Consider the following 26,085-nt stretch of genomic DNA (forward strand, 5'->3'; position numbering starts at 1 on the left):
ATAGCTTTAAAGTAATAACTACTTCATCTTCATTTCCCTCAATACATAATTTGCATGAGCCCTCTTTTCCCAATGATCTAATTAAAATAATTTCTATTTTTAGAGAAGGGAAATATTGATATTACTTGCTTGTTTTAATTGTTGAGTATTCAGGTATTGCAGGAATGTGCATCAGATGCAATCTAGGTTAAGCTGGTTAAGAACTCTAATAGCTGATGGAAATGTGTGCTAAACTGTAGGAATCAATACATAAAGCAGTGCTCACAAATACTTGAGAAGTCTATGCAGCCAGGCTTTAATTTAGTCAGAAAAGTATTTGCCAGTTTCTGCCTTAATGAGTTTTCAAACTCAAGGATGAAAAAGATAAAGCAGAATACTTTCAGAAGCTGAAAAGAAGTAATATATATGAGTTAGGGAAGTTCTAATAATGAATAATAGCCAGTGTGTGCCTCTACCAACAAGATTCATTTGAGTTATCTTTAACAAGCAGCTTCACTGAAAAAAGATTGGGGGATTTCACTTAGTCAATCCATATGTCTGCCATAAAACTACACTACATTAATAACATCAAAAAGCTTCAACCAACCTTTCTTAAATCTTTTACCTTAATCCCATATCCTTCATATTATCAAGTTGCATTACTTCCTTCAAATTATCCGATTTTTATCTTCTTGGCTATATTGAGCTCTATTCCAACCAGCTGACATCTACTGCCATTTGATATCCCTGCTGACATCTGGCTTCTATTACAAAAAATTATGGGTATCCTGTAGGATGTACCTCTCCATCCCATGCTGGTATTTTGGATACTCAAAGGTGTCTTGACTTGCACTGATCAGCCATACTTAAGCGACTGTATTGAGTCAATTGTACATATGTTCCACTGCTGGCAGAACTTATATAATTCATTTCATTATATTGTAGACAACTAAAACATTGGCACGCAGTGGAGAGAAGTAAACAATTTTAGGGGATAATCATCCAACCTATTTTAGAAAACTCATTTAAGATGAAACTAATTGCTTCCTTTAAGTGTCTGTTTTTTTCTGTTTCCAATAAGACAGTCGCGGGTGAACAGTTCAGATTAATTTTATCTCAGTTACCAATCCTGACTGCTCACCACCCCTAAAAGCACCATCATACTTGAGACAGCAAATTCACTGTGGACTTCTGATTTAAGCAAATGCATTATCTAACACCCAAAGAGAAGAGCATGCCATTACTGAGAAGTGCACTGCACTATGGAAATAGGAGCTAGCTAGCAATACCTCAGCTCTGCTGCAGTTTTGTTGTAAGTAGTGTAGCTTCTAAACAACAGCTAAATACCCCATAAATTAGGAATTTTCGAATTAGGCTTTATTCAGACCAATGTCAAACAGAAATGTCATGGGGCATTTCCACTGTTTTTATGAATAAGCTAATAATACAAGACTTGCTTGAAAATGGGAGGGACAGACATTTTCTACTAAATTAAGTTTGAATCTATAGCAAACAAATCCTAGACTTACATCCAAAATAGAAATCATTCCAGGATGAGACCACCATTCCAGTCAAAGACAGGCCACTGTGGTGCAAAGAATGCAGTATTTATGTGGCCGGAGAAAAAACATTCAAAAAGGACACTGTCTGATCAATGATCCAAGGATTTCTTCAGCATTAAGCACTGAAGAATCATTGGACAAAATGCACAAAAGATAACCTCGTTACTTCACCCTCCAGGAAGATCCTTTGCCCTAAGTGTCTACAACAGTGGGTTGCAGAATCAGACTCTTTTCTAATTTCTCCCCAGACCCTGCATTCCTTTTCTGCATTTCAATACAAAGGCAGGATGTGCAAACAACCCTCAGTCAAAACAAAACAGATGTGTATCCATCACTTTATTTATGTAGGAATGTTTATATTTTGCTGAAATGATGGATAAATATCTAGCCACATGATGGGGGGAAGCACTGATATGGTGCCTATAAAAAACTGCAAGAGCCCTCCATAAAGAGATTACATGGTCTGGCCCAATGGAAAGGCAGGTCACACAAGCATCTTTTTCAGATTCCTATTTGAAAAGCAACCTTTTGCCCACCTTCCTTATGGTAATCTTCACTTTGAACCTAATAAATATAATTTTAACATCCAAAATATTTGTAAAAGTAACTATCGTAGAGAAATAAAAGCATATAAATCTCAAATCCTGAGTCCTATTTTTACCGAAAAAGACTTTTCATCTGATTATTTACTCTTCATGTTAAGTTTAAGTAAATCACTTGGGGAATTTTTTCCTCTAGCACTTACATTCTCTTGAAAGAGTTCAGGGTGCATCCCTCGTACAAAATGTAGAGCAAACATCAGCTGGTCAGCCTGAAATAAAAGCAGAAAAAGTGTATTTATATATTCATCACATGTCGCTTTTCTCCTTTTCCTATAAGTAAAGTTAACTTACAAAATTTAATTAATTAAACACCTCTAATTCCATAGTAGAGTCTTAGTGACACATATCCTAATTCAAAATTGCTACATACCTCTGAAACCTAGGGACAAATGCTAACCCAAACCTCCACATCTAGCTAGGAGGAAGAAGAAAAAGATGGGTATTTGTAATAAACCAAACATACAAAACAAAATCCATTATTTTTGAAATCATAGACAGGAAATGCTTGAAATATTCAACTCAGTTGCTACAGAAGACAGAATTTGGTAAAATAGCAGTCACACTATGACTTTTTCTTAGGTCTGTTGCATCACTTGAATTTCAACCAGTCTCTGAGCACTGCAGCAATAAACCATGAATAAGGAATTATTGGAAAACCATGTAATACACAATGTAAACATTCAAGACAATATTTTCAAAAGCAGTAGTTAAAATTGGGGTTCTTATGGCCATACACAGAAACATGCTTGTCTAAAGCACTGGTAAGCACAGATCACCATCAAGAAGTCAATGTGAAACACTGAAAGTCAGCATTTCGGAAAATCAGTAATACTCAGAAATCTATATTGAGGCCTCCATTTTTCAGTTTGGCCTGTAATCTGGAAGATGTATTTTACCTAACAATACATAACTTGTTTTATTAGAGTGAAGAGTAAATATAAGGAAGCTGATATGTCTTCTTTTCCACTCATGAACGTGAAACACAACTGAAAAAATAAAGCCCAGGTGAAAGGGAAGAACAGAAGGGAAGTGACAGCGCATGGCATTATGTTAAATCTGTAAAGCGTAGGCACCTCAGGCAGCTGATGAACTCAACATTCCTGCACTCCTGTAGAAATGAATTCTGTTCTTGGCTCCGAATAGACAATATTGTCTGAATTTACCACAGTGTGGTTTCCCACATACACATCTTTTGTGTACCGCAAAATGAAAGTCTCGTTGTCCTTAGCTCAAGAGCATCTACTTTCTCCATGTGATCCTTAAAATGAAAGGGCAACAGTGTGCACTCACCAATTCCCAAGTCTCTTGTCAGCTATAAGACCAAATCTCATAGGTTCCTGCATAGGAATGATCATCCTCATGTTGTGATGGCTCTGCCACCAAAATGAAAATGAATTCACATACTTATCCCTGGTTAATGCTTAGAACACAGATCCCACAAGGGATCTACAGACAATCTAGAAACACTGCTATGCTGGATCTAGAGGTGCACTCTAGCAGACAGTTTGCTAGTGTCATAATGATGTCAATTAACATGACAGCAAGAGTAAGAAATGAAGCAGATTCTCGCACATACAATTTAACCCTATTTGATCGTTGAAAACTCACAACTTGTATTAAAATACAGATCTTGGTTTTCACTGTAACTGTGATAGTATGGCTAATCCTGTGAAATTCCATCCATTACCTAATGATCAATGTCCAATGATAACTTCAAACTTTTAGTTGAAGAACAAACCTTGGGGATCCTACATATATAACATACCTTCATTGCCCTGATGAAGAAGACTAGCAAGGTCTGATGTCAGGCTTCCCAGGTCCCTGAGCCTAGTGGTTGAGTCTGGGAGATGGAACATTTCATAGCAGAAGATCAAGCTACGCACAAGTTCAGAAGCCCAATCCCAGTCTCTGGGAAGGCTATAGAGAAAATTCTTCTGGAAGCCATTGTCAGGGCACTTCCCCCTTCTAGGAGTTTAGCTGGCCAAGTTAAAAGAGTTTAGTTGACTGAGTCCAAGGTGAGCTACTTCATAGATAAGAGCTGTCATGAAGAAAGCTGGAAGTGAGGACCTGTTCCTCCTTTACCTCAGGAACTTTTAATTGAGGCTTTACCACTGGCCCCCACCTGCGCTACATCACAGCTGTGTAGCAGCTGTATCTGCACCTGGCCTTGTACCTCCACAATTCTGACTCTGACCTGGACTTACTGGCTTGGCCTTGGACCTGGACTTTCTGAGCGATCCCTGGACTGTGTCTGACCCTAACCACTGTTTCTGGTCCTGATCCTGACCCAGACTTGCTGCTCTGCTTCCTGGTTCCTTGCTGGTGAGATCACTACTCACGCCCGCCTTATTATCATGCTCTGCTCCTGGCCTACCTTCCCTTGTGGAGCAGCTGGCCCTCACTGCTCCAACAGCCATATTCTGCCACATGAAAAACAAGAAAGTAATAGGAAATGTCCGGAATGGATTTACCAAGATGAAATCATGCCTGACTAACCTGAATGTCTTCTACAATGAGATGACTGGCCCTGTGGTCAAGTGGAGAACTGTGAATGTCATTTTACCTTGACCTTAGCAAGGCTTTCAGCATGGTCTCTCATAGTAGATTTGTAATCAAGTTGGAGAGCTATGGGCTACAAAATGGGTGGAAAATTAGCTAGTCCATTGAGCAATCTCATTTAAATTCAAAGTTGAACCTAAGATTAGTGCCAGATAACATCCAGAAAATGCTTAGAACCCTTCCACACTATATTATTCTATAATTGTATGATCTTCATAATTCTACAAAATCACTTTTACAATCCAATTATAAATGTATTTCAACTCCAAGCACTTATTTCTTTGGTGTTTTTCTATCATAAAAGAGGAGATCTTTTCTGCAATAAGTGTGAAAACACAACATAGAACAGAAATACGGAGAAAGAGCATTAAAGATGTTCAACATCTTTGGGGGGGTTTGTCATGTGCGGTAAAACTAATTTCAACTGCATCTGTACTTCTAGTATCACCTGCTGACTAGGTTCCAGGATTATGGTTGACTGGGTAGATGGACACAAGTAACCACTTGTGAGAGAGAATCTAAAGACCAGTTTTCCTTCCTAGTTTCAAAAGCCCTTCAGATGACTGATCTTAGGAACTACCAAGAGCCTATACATAACGCGACTCATCTGGGCTGCACCCACTTGAAGATGGACTTAAGGAGGGGTTCCATCTGGAATCACTGACCTTCACATCATAAGTTAATAAGCTTATGATGGCTACTTCTCATATTATGGGCCAGTCCTAGAAGTAAAAGACCTAGAAAGCTTATAGATCCTGACCAAGGGCCTGAACCAGGAGACATGTAGAAAAAACTGGCAGGTCTTGAAGAAGTGGTGCGGACTGACAGTTTTTGGTTTTTATAAGCCAATGCTACCCATAACTAGATCAAAGAATTTGGAATCTCCAAACTTCTTGAATGTGTGATGGCAGCCACATAATCACTTGGGATTGTCAGTATCTATATGGATATGTATATACAAAGCTGTAGTCTGCTGTTTTAAATAATTATGGTTTATTAACTCTTTTGATCATAAAACCATACTTCACAAAGTATCCTCAAGGATACAACTAAAGTAAGTAAAAGGCATTAAATTTTATCGTTGTGTGTATTTTTTTGTTACTAGCGTAGTACTAGAGCACAAACAAGCTCCAAAGAGGAATCTGGATCAAATTGTGCTAAACACTAAAGCTGTGTTTTTATTGGTAAACAAAATACGCCATGAGCATTATATGACACTAAGAATAATTGCCATGGCTGAAGTCCACACTATTAAACTCTCAAACAGGGTCTGCAAACACATCCAAATCCAAACCGTCTATTAGAATGGTATCTGGATGATTTATCCTCCAAAACTTGAATCAGAATTGTTTAGAAGAATGCTGACTGGGTCACACCAAACCAGTGACAGGGACCATTCTGACAAATTAACAGTACAGATGGTCTAGTTCCAGTGATCAGGACTACCTCTTGACACAGTTTCACTTACCAGCATAGATGAAGCCTATGTAAATGCACACACACAAACATATGAATATTAACCATAGACAAATAAAAATGTCTTTCCAAAGTCTAATACACGGCAATAATATGCTTAAAAGGAATAAACTACTATCAGCTGTACAATTTACGAAGACACTACTATAGGCCTCAGCATTACAATTACAATTACAAATCTCCATGGATAAAAGGCAAAATTAGTCATAGACTGATGACAGAATGAGCAGCTTATTCAAAGTCCATTGTCAGAACATGGTGTTAGTCTAGGTGGACCATTGGTCTGCATGGTATTCTTACATTTTTAATATCTTCTAAATTCCAATCTGATCATTCACATTAAAAATCTTTCCTACTGGAAATCTCCTATTTGCACTTTGCTTTGGAAATCTTTCATCTTTTCAAACATATAAAAATAGCTTGTCTTCCAAAATTCAAAAGATGTGATGACTTATTATGCCTTTTTCCAATTTCATGAAAATTCACCTGAAGTTTAACAAACCATAATCCTTAGCAATACAGCTACTTTTGCATCCTCAACATAGTGTAGCTAGGTTTGGGGGGATAAAATCTCCCCAAATTTCTCCATTCTCACTAATAAAACTCCAGACTTGTATGATTTCTACTACTGCCCAAATGATCTATGCAGAAGATCTACTGCACATTCTTCAGCTTGCTGCTAGCAAGACAAACACCTCCTGTTATGACTATTCTGTGTGAAAGTAAGAATTAAAATTGAAAGCGAGAGGCACATCCTATCCTAGGCTGGCATATCCTATCCTAGGCTTTCACCAAGACAGCAAGAAGCCATCTAATTTGAATGCAGAGCAAACAAGAAATACACTAACATTCTATGGATGAACAGGGGAACAGATGGAGAAAAATACACCAGCAGGTAGAAATTTGAGAAAGGAGGTGAAAAGAAGAAAAAGAGTATTTCCATGCTCTTTTGGTTTCCTTTTGAAGAAAAGAAACACATAATCACACAAAACTTCATCATGACTGCTAGGTCAAACACTCTTACTTACGAAATGCTAGAAACAAGACTGAACAGATGAAGACTGCTCAGAAGACTGAGAAACCTGGGACACGCTAAATAACCAGAATGAGACAAAGATGAGGAGCCAGAGGTCAAGCAGACATAGGTCTAGACTGAGAATAGTCTTTGTTCATTAAAAAATTGCACTGCAGAGAAATGTGCACAAGCAATCTTAATCTGTCATACCTTAATTTTCAGTGCTCAATTTTACGTGTTTAATTATTGCACTTGTAATTTTTTTGCACGTATTATATATGTGCTGACACAACGTTGCTTATCTGAAGTAGACCAAGTTTTGGTTGTTGAAAGAATAGTTTCAAACACAGTGCACTGTATAAGAGCCAAGAAAAATAGAATCTTACCTTAAACAAGCAACGACAAACATATTCATAGACCATATGCTTCAAAGAGCCAATAAGGGACTTGATTCTTTCTTCAGTATTACCTGAATTCTAAAAATAAAGTTTGGACTTAAAAAATCATCTGCAATAAAAAAATCATTTTATGTACCATTTTTTTCATCTGTTCATTTTTAATAAAAATTACTAGAACGACACAAAACCTGGACTCTGTGGCACCCATTATTTCTGAAAACATAAATTTTTCTACTGAGCTCATCTGCAGCTCCCAATGAGAAGATGAGAAGTTTATACTCAAGCATTAAGAAGTGAACATTTTGACCTTGAACATTTACTTTCTTTAAAAAAACATACTGAATCTAAAAGATTTAACAGAATCTAAGATATCCATGCCTTTTTTCAATGTTCCAAAAGTTAGAGAAACTGGACTGAAGAAACAATATAGAGCCTTTTTTCTGGAGCAGGGAGAGGGAATGGAGGTTTGCATGCCTGCAGAACAAAAAAATGCATCAAAAGATGTAACAATACACATTTCTGCATGCTGCTCCATCATATGCTTTATTTCTCTGCTGGAGGTATACATATAGAGGATGTGAGAGGTAAGCATACACAGAATGAGATAACAGCTCCTTCTGCAATCTTATTAAATCCTTGGCCTTTCATAGTTTTCACTTGATAAAAAGCCTATATATTGAATTATTACATGTTTTATTATGATTATTATTATTATTACAGGCATATTAAGTATAGTTACTACTCTTTCAGCCAAATTTGGCCCCACTGAACTAGTCACTGTAGAAAATGGTAAATATACTGTCTCCTACAATGTTTACAGATTAAAAGACTAATCATAAAAGGAGGAGAAAATTAAAAGAAAGATAGGATAAGAGAAGAAAGAATGGGGAAAAAAGGGTAACAAGTAGTATGAGATTTATCAGCAACAAGTTCCTTTCTGTCTTGCTGGAATTTGAAGACATGAGTTTATAAAGGAGAGTATTTTGGGTTCACAGACTGACTATCTTGACTAACACCTTTCCAAAGCTTAAAAGACAGCTTGGGAAATACGCAAAAGTGGACAGAGAAGCACAAAAAAAAGAAGAAAACAAAGAAATTAACAAGTCTAGCGCAGGCAGAAGTTGATCTTTAAACTGGATAACACAATAGGCATGATGGAAAGAAATCATGAGAGGGTAAGAGCAAGAAGTTAGTATCTTATGATGTGGAAAAGAAAACAGGTGAAGGACTTTAAAGAGCACATGCTCACATAGTCAGAACCATGTTCTTGGTAATGACTAGATCAGAGTTGAATGAAAGTTGCAAGCATGGATACCGGAAAATAAGGGGAAAACAGTAATCCAGAGGCGGTATGATGAAATATTGGTGGAGCACTTTTAAAGTGGAAACAAACAGAAAAAGGATGAATTTTGGAGACTGAAACAAAAAGTTGAACAAAAAGAAGATGCATCATTAGTTAGTGTGAATTTTTACTTCTAAAGAGCAAGGTGATAAGAGATAAAATCAAAACCATGCTTCAGTAAGAAGAATATACTGGCCATTAGAATACAAAAAAGTAAAAAGGACAAGAACACGGGCTGCATACATGCTTACAGATTATATAAAACAAATAGATAAAGTTTTGATCTTCCTTCAAATAACTGAACGATGTATAAATATAGGTCTTTTCTTATTCTACCCCTTTCTGACAGAATCAGCTTTATTTGCGGATTAGCTCATTACTGAAGGCTTTATTTAAATAAATTGAAGTTATAATCAACCTTGTTTTTCCTAACTTATTTTAATCTTAAACAAATAAAAAGCCTAAAATTACAAATAGGAATTGCCTAGTTTTCAGACGGTGCAGCAATTTTATAATTCATATGTAATGTAAATAATATAAACAATTTCTTCTTCTTTTTATGTTATTCTCTAAAAATGCCCACAGCAACTACTAAATTCTAAAGATCAAAGGAGACTTCTCTTTTCCTGAAGCTATGAATGCAGCAGAAAAATCAAATACCTGCTCACTTTGCAGAGCCCTTTGGAAAAGCCGTAGGAAAGCCGCCAAACTAAAACGGTACATATTATTAATTTTGGACAAGTCGGAAATAATAAAGTACATCTTGCTAGCACTCTCAGCTAAAGGGAGATAAGCATCCCGCTCCTGTGGATAAAAGGAAACAATAATGAAAAACAGCATGTTACTGCCACCTACTGGTTATTGCATATTTATTCAGCCTATCAAAAAAAATTTTGGATTAATTCCACTGCTTTAGGAAACAGAATCCTGTCAGAATCTTCAAAAGGAGCGACATACATACACTCCAGACATCAACACTTCTATTATTATTTTTAGTTAAAAAAAAGTATATTATTTTTAGTAATTTTTTTTTTTTTTAGTAAAAAATTCTTTAAGATATTAAGAACATTTTGGAAAGGACTTCTTGGCTCAGCGAGGCTTGTTCCCACCACAGAACACCTCCCAAAACTCAATAGCAAATTTAAAATTTAACAGATAGGAACAAAATGCTAAAATCTGTAATGTGTAACAAAAGCTAGCAAGGTAAAGGAATAGCATTATTAATGTTTCGAACTTTTGCACTAGCAAAGGATTTATTAAATAAGAATGTCCATATAAGCCTTGAAAGTCAACCATATTATTTGCAACAGCAGAAGGCAAAACAAAATCAAAACCCACTATATGCCAACAAGACCTTGGGGAAAATTCATATAATTCAAACAGGCAGACCGCTTTAAATTGTGTAGATATTCAGCATGTGTAAAACAAAGGGATTTAATTACTGAAAATGCTTGCTGTACTTTCATACGTCAGATACCCCTTGCTTCAAAAGAGGAATTTCTCATGTTAGTAGTCTTGTAAGTCTGTAATTGGGACAAAATTTTTGGTTCATTGATGTTTATGGCAGAAGTTCCATTAATTCTGTGAAGCCAGGATTTCACCACTTACTTGTCCAACTTTGAAAATCAGACATGAGTAGTCTCATTTTCAAGCTAAACTCAAAGCAAAGCAGCAGCATAATAACTGAAAATATAACTTCTGCAAATTAATCAGGAACCAATTTATTCAATGAAAAACTTGTATTACTCTTTTTACTAGGTTCATTTGGTAATATGCACAGAGAATGGCTATTTTTAGCAGGAGAATAGCAGCAATAGAAGATTAAAATTTATTTCTACCTGATCAAGAAAACTCTGAAGTCTGTGAGATTCAGCAAGTGATTCTTGGATGAGTGAACTACTTGCTTTAGTCTGATTCAAAGACTCGATCAGATCCTTATTTTCTAGTATATTGCCTTGTGATGTTGCAAGTGTCTGTGGAAAAAAAAAAAAAAAAACTTATAAAGTTACAGTCCTAAAAATTGTAAAGTAACCATTTTGGAAGCTGTCCTTTCTGGCCTCTACATATTTCTGAATCACTGAATGGATCAAAAGAGTAGGGAAGCAGATGGTAAGTCCACAAACTGCAGTGTACTAAAGAAAGTTGGAAAATGAAACAACCCAACAACAAGCTCTCAAAATCTAGAATGCTAAGTTCTGAATCATAAATTTTCAGTAAGCTTTTGAGAAATGATTTTTATGAACATACTCTTATGCACCAACATTACCAAGATAAATATAAATTTCAGATGAGGGTGTTTTTTTTCTATTTAACTACCAGTTTAAGCTGAAATTGACTAATTGTAACAAGACTTGTTGTATCCAGCCAATCATAAACTCAATTTCCCTCCAAAAAATTCCAGTATCTTCTATATGATTTAGGTCTCATTTTCAACTGAGAAGAACATTCACAATTATAAATATCCCAGCTTAGCAGTCACAGATCCCCTTCAAAATCTTTGTGATTACCCTTCATTTCCTGAGTTCCCCTGTGCAAACACTTCCACTATAGTCAATCTAATAAGAAATGAGAAAACCTTGAATAATTCAGTCATATAACATTTTTACTAACTTTCACTAAAGACAATTGCTTCAACTGACTTCATTTGAAAGTAAAAACCAAACAAATTTGATACATATTACACAGTTACTATATTATCTTTCTTTCTGAAATTACCTAGCAGATATACCTGTAACTACATTAACGTAATATTTAATGCCACCAAAACATTTTAATAAGCAACATTTGCAAAGACACAGTCAATTTATCTGCACTTCCTAAGTCTTTTCAAAGGCTAATCACAACTATGGCACTTTTTAAAAAAGCAAGTGATTAATAGTTCTGTTATTTATCTAGTAGTGTTTTTAAAACTTTATTTTTTCAAATGCATTAAACAATTGCTATCCCAACAATTCAAGTATTCAACTTTGACAATGCTAAATCTATTGAAATACTACAAGTTCATGATAGTTGCAGATGTTTTCTCTCTTATGTCTCCAACAACTCTGGGCAAATAATGTTTTTATTTTCTCAAATCAAAAATTCTGACAGCTTATTATTCTCAATACTTTCATCATCCTCATTTAAACATGTAACAGTATTAAGTCTATCTTATTGATCTGACAGATATAACAAAATTAAATTTATTTTACCTCCAAAAGAGATTCCTCAAGTTTAGCTAACTGTATCTTCTTGTCTTCTTCTTGCTGTAACAGCTTTGTCTTCTGCTCTTCCAAATCAGGTTTTTCATGCTGAATAGTTATAGCCAAAAGCTAAAAATAGAGCAAATTTTTTAACAAGATGGAAAACATTCTAATATTTCATAATATATATTCATTAATTATATAGCCGTGTATATATATCTAACATTTGAAAGCAGAGTACTGAGGGTTTTGCACCAGACATTCAATGTCTTTCAGATGTATGTATATATCTGGAATAACCTACAGTGGAAAACACAATCCAGGAACTACGGTGACCCATGCCCTTGTGGAACAGCAGCTGCCAGACAAGTTGAGATACCCTGGGTCATCTCAAAAGGCACTAGATGACTTTAACAAAGGCACTGATTCACAGCCTTCTATTCAGAGACCTACACCTTCTCCCCTCAACTTGAATCCCACCTGACTTTAAACTTTATTGGTAGTCTTTGTACGTGTACCTATTGTCATGACATATAAAAAGAAATAGGAGATAGAAAGCACAAACTGGGAAACAATGGCAGTGAAGTTCCTTCCAACAAGCCTATGAAAAGTCAAACCCCTCTCAGGCCAACACAAAGAAAACAAACAAGAAAGAAAACAACAACGTTTTTTTTTGTATTTCCACTTAAACAGGCAGCAAATTTACTTGCCAATATTGTATGATGCTTCCCTATCTCCAATGGAAGGCGGAAAGTCATACAGCTATCTGGGCTTAACATTTTGAATTGCATCTTATTTATTAGTGTCTTATTTACTTTCCATTCTAAGCCTCTGCTAATTTGGAAAAGACTTGTTTCATACCAAGTAAAAACACCTTTTCCCTTAATTTTGCATTTTTTCTATCTGTACTCTACTTTTTGTTTCCTAAATATTATAGATAAAATCTCAAAGCTCCTAGCAGTTTTGAGGAAGTGAAATGTACAGCCTTTTCATTTCGCTACATTTTTCTTGCAAGTGTTTTCTTGCAAGTGCAATACTGTCTGACTAGAATACTGGAGAGTAATAATATTAACATTTCCACAGTGCCAGAAATGCACCTTGAACAGAAAACAGAAACTTAGAGAATAATCTGTTGCAACTGAAGTCAATGAGATAGTTTCCATTTTCTTTACTGTGTGCAGAATGAGTAAATTTTGTTACATCTCTTGGAATTACTGCTTGGTTCCAAAGTACATGAAAACAAAATTTAAAAGTTCAGTTTAGAATTAGTATTGATTTTGCCATTTACATTTGTGTTCTAGAAAATATCTCCATGACCATTAACCCAAACTGGGCCATGGGGCTTCTGCCAGAAGCTGGATATATCTATAAATGTCCACTATACATACTCTGTTATTATTCTAAACACCTACCTGTCCTCTTAAACCACTTCCTGTTGTGGTAAAGTTTACTTCAGTAACAATAGAAGAAGCATCCGGTGGAATGTAGGGATTTGGGTTCCTTGTTGACAGAAAAAGACGGAACTCTTCATTATAATCTATCATTTTGTCACCTATTTGTATAGCATAACGGGGTCCTGTAAGTAATAAATGATAGTTATTCTGAATCAAATATCCTATAATTATCTTAAAATAAATACTATTTGTGTAATATTTTATGACTATTATATACAAAAATATTTTACTAAACTTATTTATAAATTGTTCATAAAGAAAAAATAAATTATAACTTTTTATGGAATATAACTTTTCCTGCATTGTTAGAAACAAAGCAATAGCATGGTACTAGTGTGAGAAAATTAGATAGCAACAAAATATCTAATAGACCAGTCTAGTTTACTCATCCTTATCCAATATAAAAAGCATAAATGACAAAAAATACACTTGACGTAAAGTAATACCAATGAATCTTTGAAATCTTCCAACAATGAAAAGGAGACAAAACACCACAGAATATGCACTGGAGAATCCTCTTACTGTATAAGAATCCTGTCATAACATAAATACATCCATTTACCTTTTCACGTAGTTATATCACTCTATCAACACAATAACCATAAACACATATTGACTAAAACGGCTCAGTATTTTCTGAGTGGGATTCAGACAATCTGTGGGAGGTTGATACTCCTGTATAATAATATGCTGTTGTATAATAATAATAATTCTACTAAAGTAATTACTCTATATGATATTGTTATAGACAAAGATGCATTATAAAACTAAAGATGCTGGAATATCTAGTTATTACATTAAAAGAGAAATATTTAGTTAAGAAATATTCCATAGATTAGTCTTACTGTAAATATGTTACTTCAATTACATTAGGCAAGAAACAATTCTTGTAATTTCTGCTGTCATGGTTTCAGTTTCTGTTTATACCCCTAATATTATGACATTTTTCAATATGCCTGTCCTAGAACAAAATCATATTTATGGCTTCTCATCACTCTCCTTCCATCATGGCTCCTATAGATCCTTGAAGTCACCAACTGGTAGTGCTCTCCACCTCTACTGAGGAGAAAGAGGGAAGCACAACCATAATGAAAAAATGATTCATATCTGAACTAAAATTCTCTTTTTACTATACAAATCTGTCCCATATAGGCAATAACTGTATTTAAGAAGATCTAGAGTGTTTTAATTTATTTTTATTATGCGTTTAAGATTACAGATTTACTGTCACCTCACACACTATTAGATTGCAATATTTTACTGGATAAAATGACAGCAATAAGGAGTTTTGAACTATTTTCAGTGCTCAAACGTCATGCTGTAAATTACATGTACCAGCTGTGCTACATGCTGAGCAACTAATGTTTGAGGCAAAAATACAATTATTCAGGATAATGTAAGTATATTTTAATTATAATAATTTGGAAAGTATTTAAAGATATGTATTGTATTTTTTCTCATCCACTCAGTTGTTTATATATAATTCCAAAACAGGCAACATAATTCATGCTAAGATACTGATATTCTTACTATTTATCTTAGCTAAACTTCTGACAGTTTTTCACATCAGCCTTTCTAAAACAACTGAATCAAAAGCTGCTTCTCATGGAGACAATGTAAAATATATAGATGCTTTTATTTCCTTTCATTGCATCACATAGGGAGATTCCTTTTCACTGAATTCCACCACTGTGCTGATCGACTCTCCCATTCCAAAATCATCTCAGAAATACATCTGTGTGCTTTCTTCAGTCTTCAAACAAATTAAAGATAGCAACACTAACAACTGAAAACACTGATTTCTAACTGTACAGTCAGTCATATAATTTCTGGTCTATTTAAGGCCCAAGTTCCTAGGCAAAAGCATGTGTTTGAAATTACCACTAGAAATGAACTTAAAATTTTAACTGTGCAGTACTTTACAATATTTATCCCCTAACAAACAAGAACATATCTCCAATGCATTTCATGCCTTACAATGTTAACAGCAGGTTAGTATTAAAGTGGAAACCTAAGCAATGTTCTTGTTTCCAGAAGAATTAGGTTTTGTATGATGCATATTGATCTAATCTACAAATGCTTTAAATAAGCATTTGTAAAGATCTTGGCCACTTACCTTCAGCAACGAGATCTTTCCTTAACAAAGGATAAAGAACAGGTTCCACTCCATCCACTTCCTGTACAATAAGTGTTTTCCCAAATCTCACTGCCAGCTCAAGAGCAGTTAGGAAGTTGGTGTCCTAGGTAACAAAAAAAAAAAAAAAATCCTTTTATCATGTTATTTTTAAGTATTAACACCTTGATGACTTAACAGTGAAGAAATGTACTGAAACTGTTGAATCTTTTTAACAACAAACAGGAAGGCATAATACCAGAAGTCTGAATCTAAGTATCATCAGTATAAATAAACAGTTCTACTACAAGCACCATATGCTATTTTTGGCTTTAGGCACAAGTAAGCACTTAATTTATATAAGTTTGATACTAAGGGCTCTATTCAGCTACTGACATACAGACAAGCCATTTAAGATGCTTAGTCTCCAACTGCTGCACCAGAAGAGTGCAGGTCTACCATAGGTCCTGTGTCATGTCTGTCAAGCCCACCTGGAAGTTTTGGTAGCTAGTGTATGACAAATGTCACTAGTTAGCTATGTGTCAAAACTAAATCAAAATCTACTCGTACTGAGATATCTAAATGAAGGTGTTTACCTGTAGGTGTCTAAATATGCATTTTTGTGTTTACTATAGTCACTGGAGATCCTAGACAACTCAGTCAACAGAGCCTAAAAAGCAATAAAACCGATCAGCTAGCAGGAGGAGCATTCAACTGAGCAGACATAGGTATCCAGTACCATCCTAGGACATCTGCACAAAGCTGGCAGGGATCTGTGAAAGACCTACATTTTGTTGAGGCAACAGCTTGAGGCCAGGTGAGATTCACTAAGGAACCTCAAACGGTACCAGACATCTGCCTATGTGTGTGCAACTGAATCAAAGCTCCAACACCGAGGTAAATAGTTATGTGTACACAATTAATCTTAGGTGTCTTAAGCTCAAACTGAAACCCAGCCTAACATTTACACAGTATATAATACAGTGAAAAAATTACATCAAGAAAGTATATATAGGCTCCTGAGATTCAGGAGCAGTTCATATTGCAACCAAGAATATGAAAGACCTCTCTATTTAAAAATTTTCAGTATCTCCCTCTCTTCAGAAAATATTGATAGTCTTGGAGGGGGAAGCACAGAGGGGGAAGCTTGTATAAGTAACGCTAAATGTTGACATCCCAGTTTTAAATACTCTGACCTCATTGTTGAGTCAACAAATTATCAGTACCATGTTCAAAAATATAGGATCAAATTTTTGAATTATATAAGCACATACTTTTAAAATAAAATAGTAAAGCAAAATGCAGACTGACTTTTTGGATACAATTCATTCATACTCATTCTGAATACAATTTTGTGATCTTATACATGGCTAAAACAGATCTCCGTACTTGTTGAAAGATTGAGCTTGCGTATATAATCATTTTAATCTAGAACCCTGTGACAAATTATACAGTCCACAGAATATGACCACGTTTTGGTGACTGCTCTTACACCCCTTAATAAACTGTTCTCTGAAGTTTGAATAGGGAATGCTCAGGCAGAACAGAAGAGTAAGACCAAGAGTAAGTATTGGACCTGCTGGTTAATAACTTCCAAATGTGATTCTTTCAAATGTGTCTTCAGCCATTCTGTAGCCCTGAAGGAAGGATCTATCAAAAATGGGCAAACTTTGCTCTAAAAAAAAAAAATACATATAGTTATTAAAATCTTCTGCTTAAGAATAAAATTTAATCCTTTTTTTCTCCAAACTGAGGTTTTGGTCATTTTAACACCTTTTTGTTTTAAATATACTATCAAAAGAAACAGTACAGCCTAATAACAAAATGACAACAAACAACCGTAGCAGAGAAAACTTTCTATTTCTTCTTGTAAAAAATTAAATTGTCAGGTGTTTGGCCTATTCAAGTCAGGCAGTCCTATATTTTCTCTAAAAAACAGGAGTCTCTATAAAACCACTATAATCACAACCACTTTAAAACTTAGAAGCACAGGCATTATTTTTCTAGTTTTCTCCTGTAGTGGGCAAAGGTACAGTACTTTTCATTTTTGCACTTCAATGCATTTTAGAAAGATTTAGTAATATAAATATTTTGCAGACATATATAGATACAAACAGCATTTTCATTATAACCAGAAACATATCCAGTTCCCAAAATTGCAATGTATAATATTTTGTAGGGTGATATCATCACCTATTAACATGCATACTGATGAGATAAGCAGGCTTCCATTCTAACAAAATCTCATTTCATTAATGTGTGGTTCCCATAACAGTTCTCAGCAAAGCTTATTACATTATTACATTAGATAAAGACATGTTATGCTAAAAGAATGCAAACTCATACATAGCATTCTAAATGCTGAGACTTTAACAATTGAAATACTAATCAGGTAAGGGCTCAGAACTGACACAACAGTCACACAGTGTCCACACAGATGACAATAGTGTGGCAAGTGAAAAGAGAGCTCCTAGCAACTGATGTGCATTTATTACAAAAACACATTTTCAGCAATTCTCTGATTCAATCTAATAGAAGAATACTTTTTACATTCTATTTATGAGTCCTACAGTTCCAAACTGAATGACTACACAGATCTCCAGCTGTAATAGTGGCAGTACAGGGAATCATGGAATAAATCCAAGCTTCAAGTGATGATAAGCACAAAGGTTTGAGAACTATGCCATGCATATCATTGGTAAAATACAATTCCCATTCAGGTTTTAAAAGGATGCTAAAAAAATTATAGAGGAACAGAATGACTTGAGCTGAGGAAGGGTTTGGAAACAATCCTTCATTCACAGTGAGAATTTTAAGAGCTCAATCTGTTTAACTAAAGAAAAAGATGAAAAGAAGATTTGATTATAGCATATAAGCACCTTTGAGGATACAAAGTAGCATGCACTGAAGAACTCTTTACTAGGAGAGAAATAACTAGATCAAATATCAAGATGATAAACCAAGATAAATTTAAATTAGAGAAAAGACTACAACTGATTCATGAGAATTATCAGTCAGTCAAACAATCTACCTAGGGTAATGGTAGATTCTCCATTCTGGAATGACATTAAAACTTTACTTTCTAACAAATATAATAAATAACTACTTTAAAATTAGAATATTATATTACAATTGTATAATTGTATAGTGTGCATATTTATATGTACATTCATTATATATTATCTTTTTATGTGGAATTATATAACAACATTGTATCTTCATTATAATGTTATAACTAAATTATTTTCTCAAGTATTAGTTTATTGGGATTAACTGAATGGCATTTTATATACTCCGTCACAGAGCTGTGGGACGATCCTTTAAAGATATAAAAGATAGATATTTAGAAAGGTATCTGCACATAGCATTTTCCATTTTTACAAGAAAAAAAAGAATACAAAATGAAATGTCAAAGTGCACATTTACAGTGCACAATCTTCCAGTCTTTATATTAGTGTCCACAGTTATTCACACCTTATATCTGAATAAACTGATAACAGGTTTCCTTTGTAGGACTTCGGGAAGAAAAGAATAAAAGCAAAAAATAAAAATGCATATCTTCTTAAACCGCTTTGTCCCTTTTATTTGGAAACTATACAGAGTCATGCATATTAAAAATGCTGTATTTGTTTCTGTTTACGTGTTTCGCAGTGCTAACAAAATAACAAAAATGAAGCAGTTCAAACTTCCAGAAAGATATGTTATAGAAATTTGTAGAAACTGAAATACTTCCAAGACAAGATACAGAAACAAATTTACCTGCAAGATAACAAGAGCATTTTCTATTGAAAGGTCATCTGAGGGTAAACCTTCACTTTTCCAGACTAACTCCTCACTTTCTGTACACAGGAACCGCCTTACATCAAACTCTGGCAAATGAAAGATGTATTTAGTATTCATAAGTTTGTTTGAATATTTATAGTCCACATATTTTTTAAGCCTTAACCACTTTAAATCCATTAGAAATTCTGCCAAAGAGTGTAAGTCTGTACATTTCCCTTATATTTTTTTATTTTGTTGCTTGCAAGTTATTGCTATTGGCTGATATAAAAATATTTAATGGTGCTACTAACACATATTCCATAAAAATGATTACTGAAAAAGCAGACGCATACAGAATCCATAGGCAAATTAACAAGAGTCGATGTGAAAAAGATTCATTCATATAAACTTTTTTTTCCAGCAAAGACTGTGGGGCTAAATCTTAAGAATTTATATGAATTAACAGAACTATCATAAGAAATTGTCTGTCTGTATGTACAGCTCTTCCTTGAATAAGAATGGATGTTGTCATTTTTCATTTGGGAACACCAAGACAAATGAGACTGTTCATTAGAACTCACTAGCACTCCCACTTACTTGATTGAGCTTAATTATATGCCAAAAAAAAAAAAAATTACTTTCAAGGTCTGCTGATTTTGTCCATTCATCCAAGCTGGCTTTTCTCTGGTCCTCTGGAGCAGCAGAAAGATAGGTAATAAATGCAGCTGCTAACTGAGCTCTTTTAGGCAATGTAGCCAGTTCATCTGTTATCTCTGACACCTTAAAGACAAAAGCTTGGAATGCATAGGTGTATTACAAAAAAAACCCCTATGTTAAAATTTCTCAGAAGTTATAACAAGTTGGAATTAAATTTGCCTGTCAATGACAATACAATTTGCATTTCAGGCTTCTGTACCTAGCTAACCCACTGTAAAACAGACAAGAAAGTACAGAAAAAGTTCTTTTTAGCTCTGTGCTAGAGCATGGGCAGATGTTTTTTGAGAATTTAGCCACTAAGATCTATGAATCTGGTTTCAGTTTGCCACATATGAGCACCTGAATAAATAATATAATAAGAAATTGGAGATCCTATAATACCAGCTAGTTAACACCACTTGTGCAGATACCAAATACTATATGAACCTGTTCTACTCAAAAATGTGATTTGCTGCAACCTCACATGATAAAATATATTTATCATATGTCTTTGAATACCTTATCTGCACTATACCACTTCTGCTTTGAAATATTCGAATATTTTGGAAAAATTTAGGGTATATCAAAATAATATAGAAGACTGCTATAACTGGCTTGAAAGTACTGCCACATTTTTGTTTCCTGTAATCAAACTAACTTGAAAAAGTGACACTTAAAAGCTGACAGTTAAAGAAAAGGCAACTGTTTATTACTTCCTTCTTCCTTTAAAATGAGATGAAAACAGCTTTTTTTCCTCTAACCTAAACCCGACCCTCATTATGGAATGAGTACCTGACTAATATATCTGCTAGTTTGATCTATAGTATACCGTTATTAGGATACTCTGAAATTTACCAAGACAGGGGTGATGTACAAGAGTAAAAAACTATGAGGAATCATTTTCAGAAGTCTTTAAACTTGGGGATCAACTACATCCAATCCCTACTTGCTATAGCAGATGAGGTATCTGTAAAGCTATTTGCAGCTTCCCAACCATAGGCTCATACTTTCTAGTTAGGAAAATCTATTTCCTTCTATGAAACTGGCCATCCTATGAGAAGGATTCATCTAAACCTAATTTAACTCTTCAAAATGTAAGCATTTAATCTAAGTTGCTTAAGCTTCTTCTGGTGTCAATGAAGAGAGTAGGCACATGTCTCTCAGCAGGGAGATTTATCCCTTTTCAAGGTACCCAGGACAGCTAAGTATCACTTTCTGGAGGTGACAGCTGTTTTCAACTTGTGTGTAGCCTGAAATTTGCCTGTTCTGTTTCAGACTAAAGAATGGATTGCATGCCCAAAAGCTTGTCAGTTTCTGACCAAAATATCATTTGACCTAAAAAGATATACTCTCTTTCCCTAATTCAGAAGCAGAAAGGTTTGTAAACACATAAATGAAGATTTCAAAAGCAACACAAAATTTTGGTTAGGTCTACATTTGCATTTCCAAGATAGACATGATAAAAGTGATTTATTTTAAGATAATGACTGCTTAATGCTTTCCAGAAATCTGTCCCTTATAACTGTGTCACAAGTTGGACAGTGCAAATGCTGAAAAGTTCAGCCATCTTAACAAGTACATTATTATTGTGATTGAAAATGGTCAAAAAAACATTAAAAGTTCTATACCAAATAATGAACTTTTTACACATTCTGTATCTATCTGATATAGGTAAGACAACCTGTACAGCAAAATAAAAGGAAGTTTCATAAGGAAGAAAAATTTTTTCGTTTCTGATAAGGAATCACATAAATGTACACTTAGATCAGCAGAATGCTGATAACCCACAATCTGCAAACAGTGTAAAAACTGTCTTTTAAAAAATATCAGTTATAACATATATTTTACAAAAATTTTCACTAACCTGGGTGTTCCATCTTTTGTGTTCCCTATCTAGTTGACTTATTAGTAGCTCTGCAGCTTTCAGTGTTTTCTGAGCTTTACTTAGTTCTGCTTCAAGTTTTGCTGCTTCCGTTGTTCTACTCTGGAACCTGTAAAACAATTACTGTTTCTAATTGCTATCAAGGGCTACCAAACTGATGAAGAGTTTTCAAGGCAGTCTAACTGAACATGTCATGAATTCCTTCCTTATTGTTAACAAAGAACACAACTACTACAATTCCCTTTTATACTTCATGCTTCTTTGGCAGATGAGTACAGTAGATTTTTCACTAACAAAATTTAGAGATACTGGTGAGAATTAAAAACACATTTGCAATATAAAACATAATATCTGAAAAATCATTTCTTCTTCCATTTAAACAGCCTAACTCGATTACAGTGGTCAATGTTAAACCTTGTTATGTGCCTAGTCATGACAATGGTAGGTTCAATGCCATAATATAAATTTGTAACTTTTTGGTAAATTGCCACTATAAAAGCTTTAAAAGAGAAAACTGCTAATTTACATATCAGCCCAATTTAATGCATAGTACTCTATTTTGTAAACTACTATGAAATAAGAACATGCGCCAATAAATAAGCAAGGTTTCCATATTTTTATAATGTTTAATGCATAATTAATTATTGCATTTAATAAATAATCTAGCTTTTAAATTTAATATATCTAACTGTAAACAGATACAGTATCTAGATTTTCTAAGACATCTCTATACATTATCTCAACGACAAGAATTTTCCAGTTTTGTTGCAAACTGCAAAATATTACTTTTAATAATGTGCACATGTCAGGCTGTACTGATTACACTTAAAGTACCCATTTAGAAAAATCAAACTAAAAGGTTTGGATTAAATTGAATTTGGAGAAAATATAAAAAAGTTCACCATAGCAATTTTTATGCCACTGTGTGCCAAATACTTGATGAGATACTGAAAGAAATGGAGATAGCTAACTAGCCGTCAGAAAAGTAGACCAAACTAAAAGAAGCAGAACAGTCTTTGTTCAAGTTGTGATTAATAGAATTCTTGTACAGGAATGTTTCCGAAGTCCCAACAAGATATTGAAATCCCCTTAGATGTATGAAGGGTAGGATTCACACTACTTTTTTTTTTAATGTCTGCAGTGTCTACACTTAAAGCTGCTAGCATAATCTGTAGTGAGAAGCAGGTACTTTGAAGGAGCAATTCATCTGACCCATGAGATGAACTTCATTCTAAAAGTATTTATGTCCGCTGATTATGTAGACAGCCTAATGTGGCTACTTCTGATGTAAATATCCACAGTGAAAAGACTTCCATTTGGTCAGAAAAATCTCAGAGTATTCAAATTACAAAATCATCAACGTTTTGATTTACATCTTGAAATAAACAAAACCAACATACTTATCTTTCAGTTCTGACACTTTTTGACCAACAGAGTTGAGAAGATCTTCTAAATTCTGTTTTCTGTCTTCTGTTTTCTTGAGATTACTAAAAAAATGTAATGCTTACTTTAAGACTATGAATACAAAAGGAAAAAAAATGCAAGTATAACAGAAAAATTAATACACAGAGAGCGCCCAGAGACAGTTCTTTCTTATGGCTTATATCAAGAAAAATCCGTTTTCACTTTTAAGTTTTGACTACTTTTTATCACAAAAAATAGCTCTGAAAATGCACACCAAACACCACATTCAAATGTATTCTTAAAAATCAGGGATTGTCCAAATTATTCCAATACAAAACTAAGTCCTCGCAAAATAATCAGTATAGATCTCTCAATTTATGTTTGCTCACAAGACTATTCCATATCCTTGTGTTTCTAAGGAGAAGCTGACTGCACTTGGTACATGCCTGAAAAAAAGAGGAACATGGGTTTTACCAACAAGATATGTTTTAAACATATCTATGATGTTCATTTCTCCCACACACATTTCAAACAAGACTGGTAACTTGTGTTTGGCCAAAACATATTCAAAGCATAGCTTCCAGGAAAAAATAAAAAAAGTATTGCACACGTCTGCTTTTTCTCTCCTTGGATGAACATTCCACCACTTATGGGCCAGGAATGGTTTGGGATTTATTATATTTTTAAGAAACTTGAATTCCTCCCTGTTGGCCCTAGTCTCACCCGCCACTGTTGGAATTAAGAATATTTATTTTGTAATGGTCTCTAGCTTACGCTTCCAAGCCAGCCTTTTCTTTTTCCAAAGGTTGTATTCGTTCTAGGACATGGGAATACTGGACATTGGCATTCACCCAAGAGGCTAATGGGGCAGCTGCAGCACTGGCTCGTTTAGCATTCTGAAAAATCAGAATCAGTTACAGTAAGTCCTCTAAGTAAAATATAATTGACATAAATACAGAATAAACAACAGCAAAGATTCACTAGTTACCAACACAGATATGCAGATTAGCCAGTTCCTCTATGGAACAGATCTTTTAAACCATTACAAAGAGATTATATAGCAGGCCACCAACTTGTGTAAAGAAAATAATGGATATCTTTACAACTCTGAAGCTTCACTGAAGTTATAAAGTTCTAAATGAATCCAAAATCTATCAGTGTTCCTTGTCAGGGAATTACCACCTTCCTCTTAAAAATGAGGAACCAGTAATTTAGAATTCCTTTTAGTAACTACTGCCAAATTAGGTCTCAAATATCACCAATCCATTTAATCATCTATTTTCAATTAAATGTAAAGTTAAAGACTCTGACTGCTACAAGGAGGCCACAAAGAGCTAGTTACAACACTTTGACTTGCCTTCTGATTTATACCAGTGACACAAGATCTCTTGAGAACTTTAATGCCTAATGACTTATCTTCTCATCCCATCTCTCCTCAACCTCCAAAAAATTCCTCACTGCTAGAGGCAGTACGCAACAGAGTAGCCTCTGCTACATTTTTCTCTGTTTATTGGCAAAGACTTTTCCTCTGTAATCAGAATTCATCGTAGTTTTTCTCTAATTTAAGTCCATGTGTTTGTAAATCAGACAACTTTTTTTTTTTTTTTTTTGCATTTTATATAGTGAAATCAAGAATTACCTTTGGATCAAAAGATGTTCTGTTTTTGGAAAGAAGTTCTTCAACGCTCTCTCTTATTTCTTTTCGAATGTTACGGGCATCAAAGGTTGCTATGTCTTCTCTCACTCCTCTTTTGGCCAAGAAACTGTGAAAGATATTAAATAGTTAAGTAAAGAAGAAGCAAATATTAAAGACATTATTTCTCTATGAAACTAAAGTATTCCACAGACACATGATTACTGAGTATAACAGAAAGTATTTCATATTTTAAATTGCTGCCTAAGTTTAAAGCTTAAATAAAATCCTCACCTCTTCATGCTCACCCATGATGTATCAAAAATTCCCATCAGTCGTAAAACTCCTTCTAGTATGTCTCTGATTATGTCAGGGGGCATCCGTAATGACCGGATTTCTGACAAAGACTCTGGCTTTATATTTCCAACAGCTAGTTTAGCTTCATTAACCAGTGGCTTAAAATAAAAATGTATTAGAAAAAAAAGAGGATACAATAAACTAAATATTTGACTTCTCAGTTTTTATACAATTTCCTGTTCTTTTTTGTGTTAAATATTTTATTACCTAACCAACCACCTTTGATACATATTTATGTGAACAAAGGTTACTAAAAAAACTGGCATGTATTTATTTGTGATAATATACTTCCATATAACACAGCATATTATCATCCTGATATTCTCTAACTTTTGATTCAGCACTTGAATTCATAAATATTATGTAGATCTTAGTATTGATCATAGTTACTCTTTCACTGCTAAAAACTTCACTGTACCAAGGATATGTTTTAGTAATGATGTTAATTACCCTTCAGAGGCATGCCTAAGGATATCTGCATAAACATACTTGAAGTACAGGTCATAAAAAGCTTGCTTTTTGTAGGCAGCTAAACAGAAGGTTGAAATTCAGATAGCCTTCACCCTCATTGACAAAGAAACAAAATGATGAGAAAGCAAAGAAGGTCGCAGAATCCTATCCTATGCTATTCTGTAGAAGGTTATAGATTGGGCACATCTTGCACATGTA

At 34.4% G+C, this 26,085-nt stretch overlaps 1 protein-coding gene across 6 annotated transcripts in view; it reads right to left on the minus strand.

Annotated features, from left to right (window-relative positions):
* Positions 1-26,085, minus strand: part of DYNC2H1 (dynein cytoplasmic 2 heavy chain 1) — a 186,503-nt gene that overhangs the window by 104,112 nt on the left and 56,306 nt on the right. For 5 of the 6 annotated variants that reach the window (XM_064505084.1, XM_064505083.1, XM_064505085.1 and 2 more), the window contains exons 57-71: positions 25,354-25,514; positions 25,066-25,189; positions 24,201-24,322; positions 23,423-23,509; positions 22,005-22,131; positions 20,083-20,224; positions 19,442-19,551; positions 17,259-17,357; positions 15,686-15,809; positions 13,528-13,691; positions 12,125-12,244; positions 10,772-10,906; positions 9,594-9,737; positions 7,580-7,669; positions 2,287-2,352 (exon numbers count right to left, since the gene is read on the minus strand). In XM_064505084.1, coding sequence (XP_064361154.1) covers positions 2,287-2,352; positions 7,580-7,669; positions 9,594-9,737; positions 10,772-10,906; positions 12,125-12,244; positions 13,528-13,691; positions 15,686-15,809; positions 17,259-17,357; positions 19,442-19,551; positions 20,083-20,224; positions 22,005-22,131; positions 23,423-23,509; positions 24,201-24,322; positions 25,066-25,189; positions 25,354-25,514 — 1,815 coding nt within the window. The other variant, XM_026109450.2, reaches the window with a different exon arrangement.

The sequence above is a fragment of the Dromaius novaehollandiae genome, chromosome 1, assembly GCF_036370855.1.
Source record: "Dromaius novaehollandiae isolate bDroNov1 chromosome 1, bDroNov1.hap1, whole genome shotgun sequence".
In the NCBI taxonomy this organism is placed as follows: Eukaryota; Metazoa; Chordata; class Aves; order Casuariiformes; family Dromaiidae; genus Dromaius; species Dromaius novaehollandiae.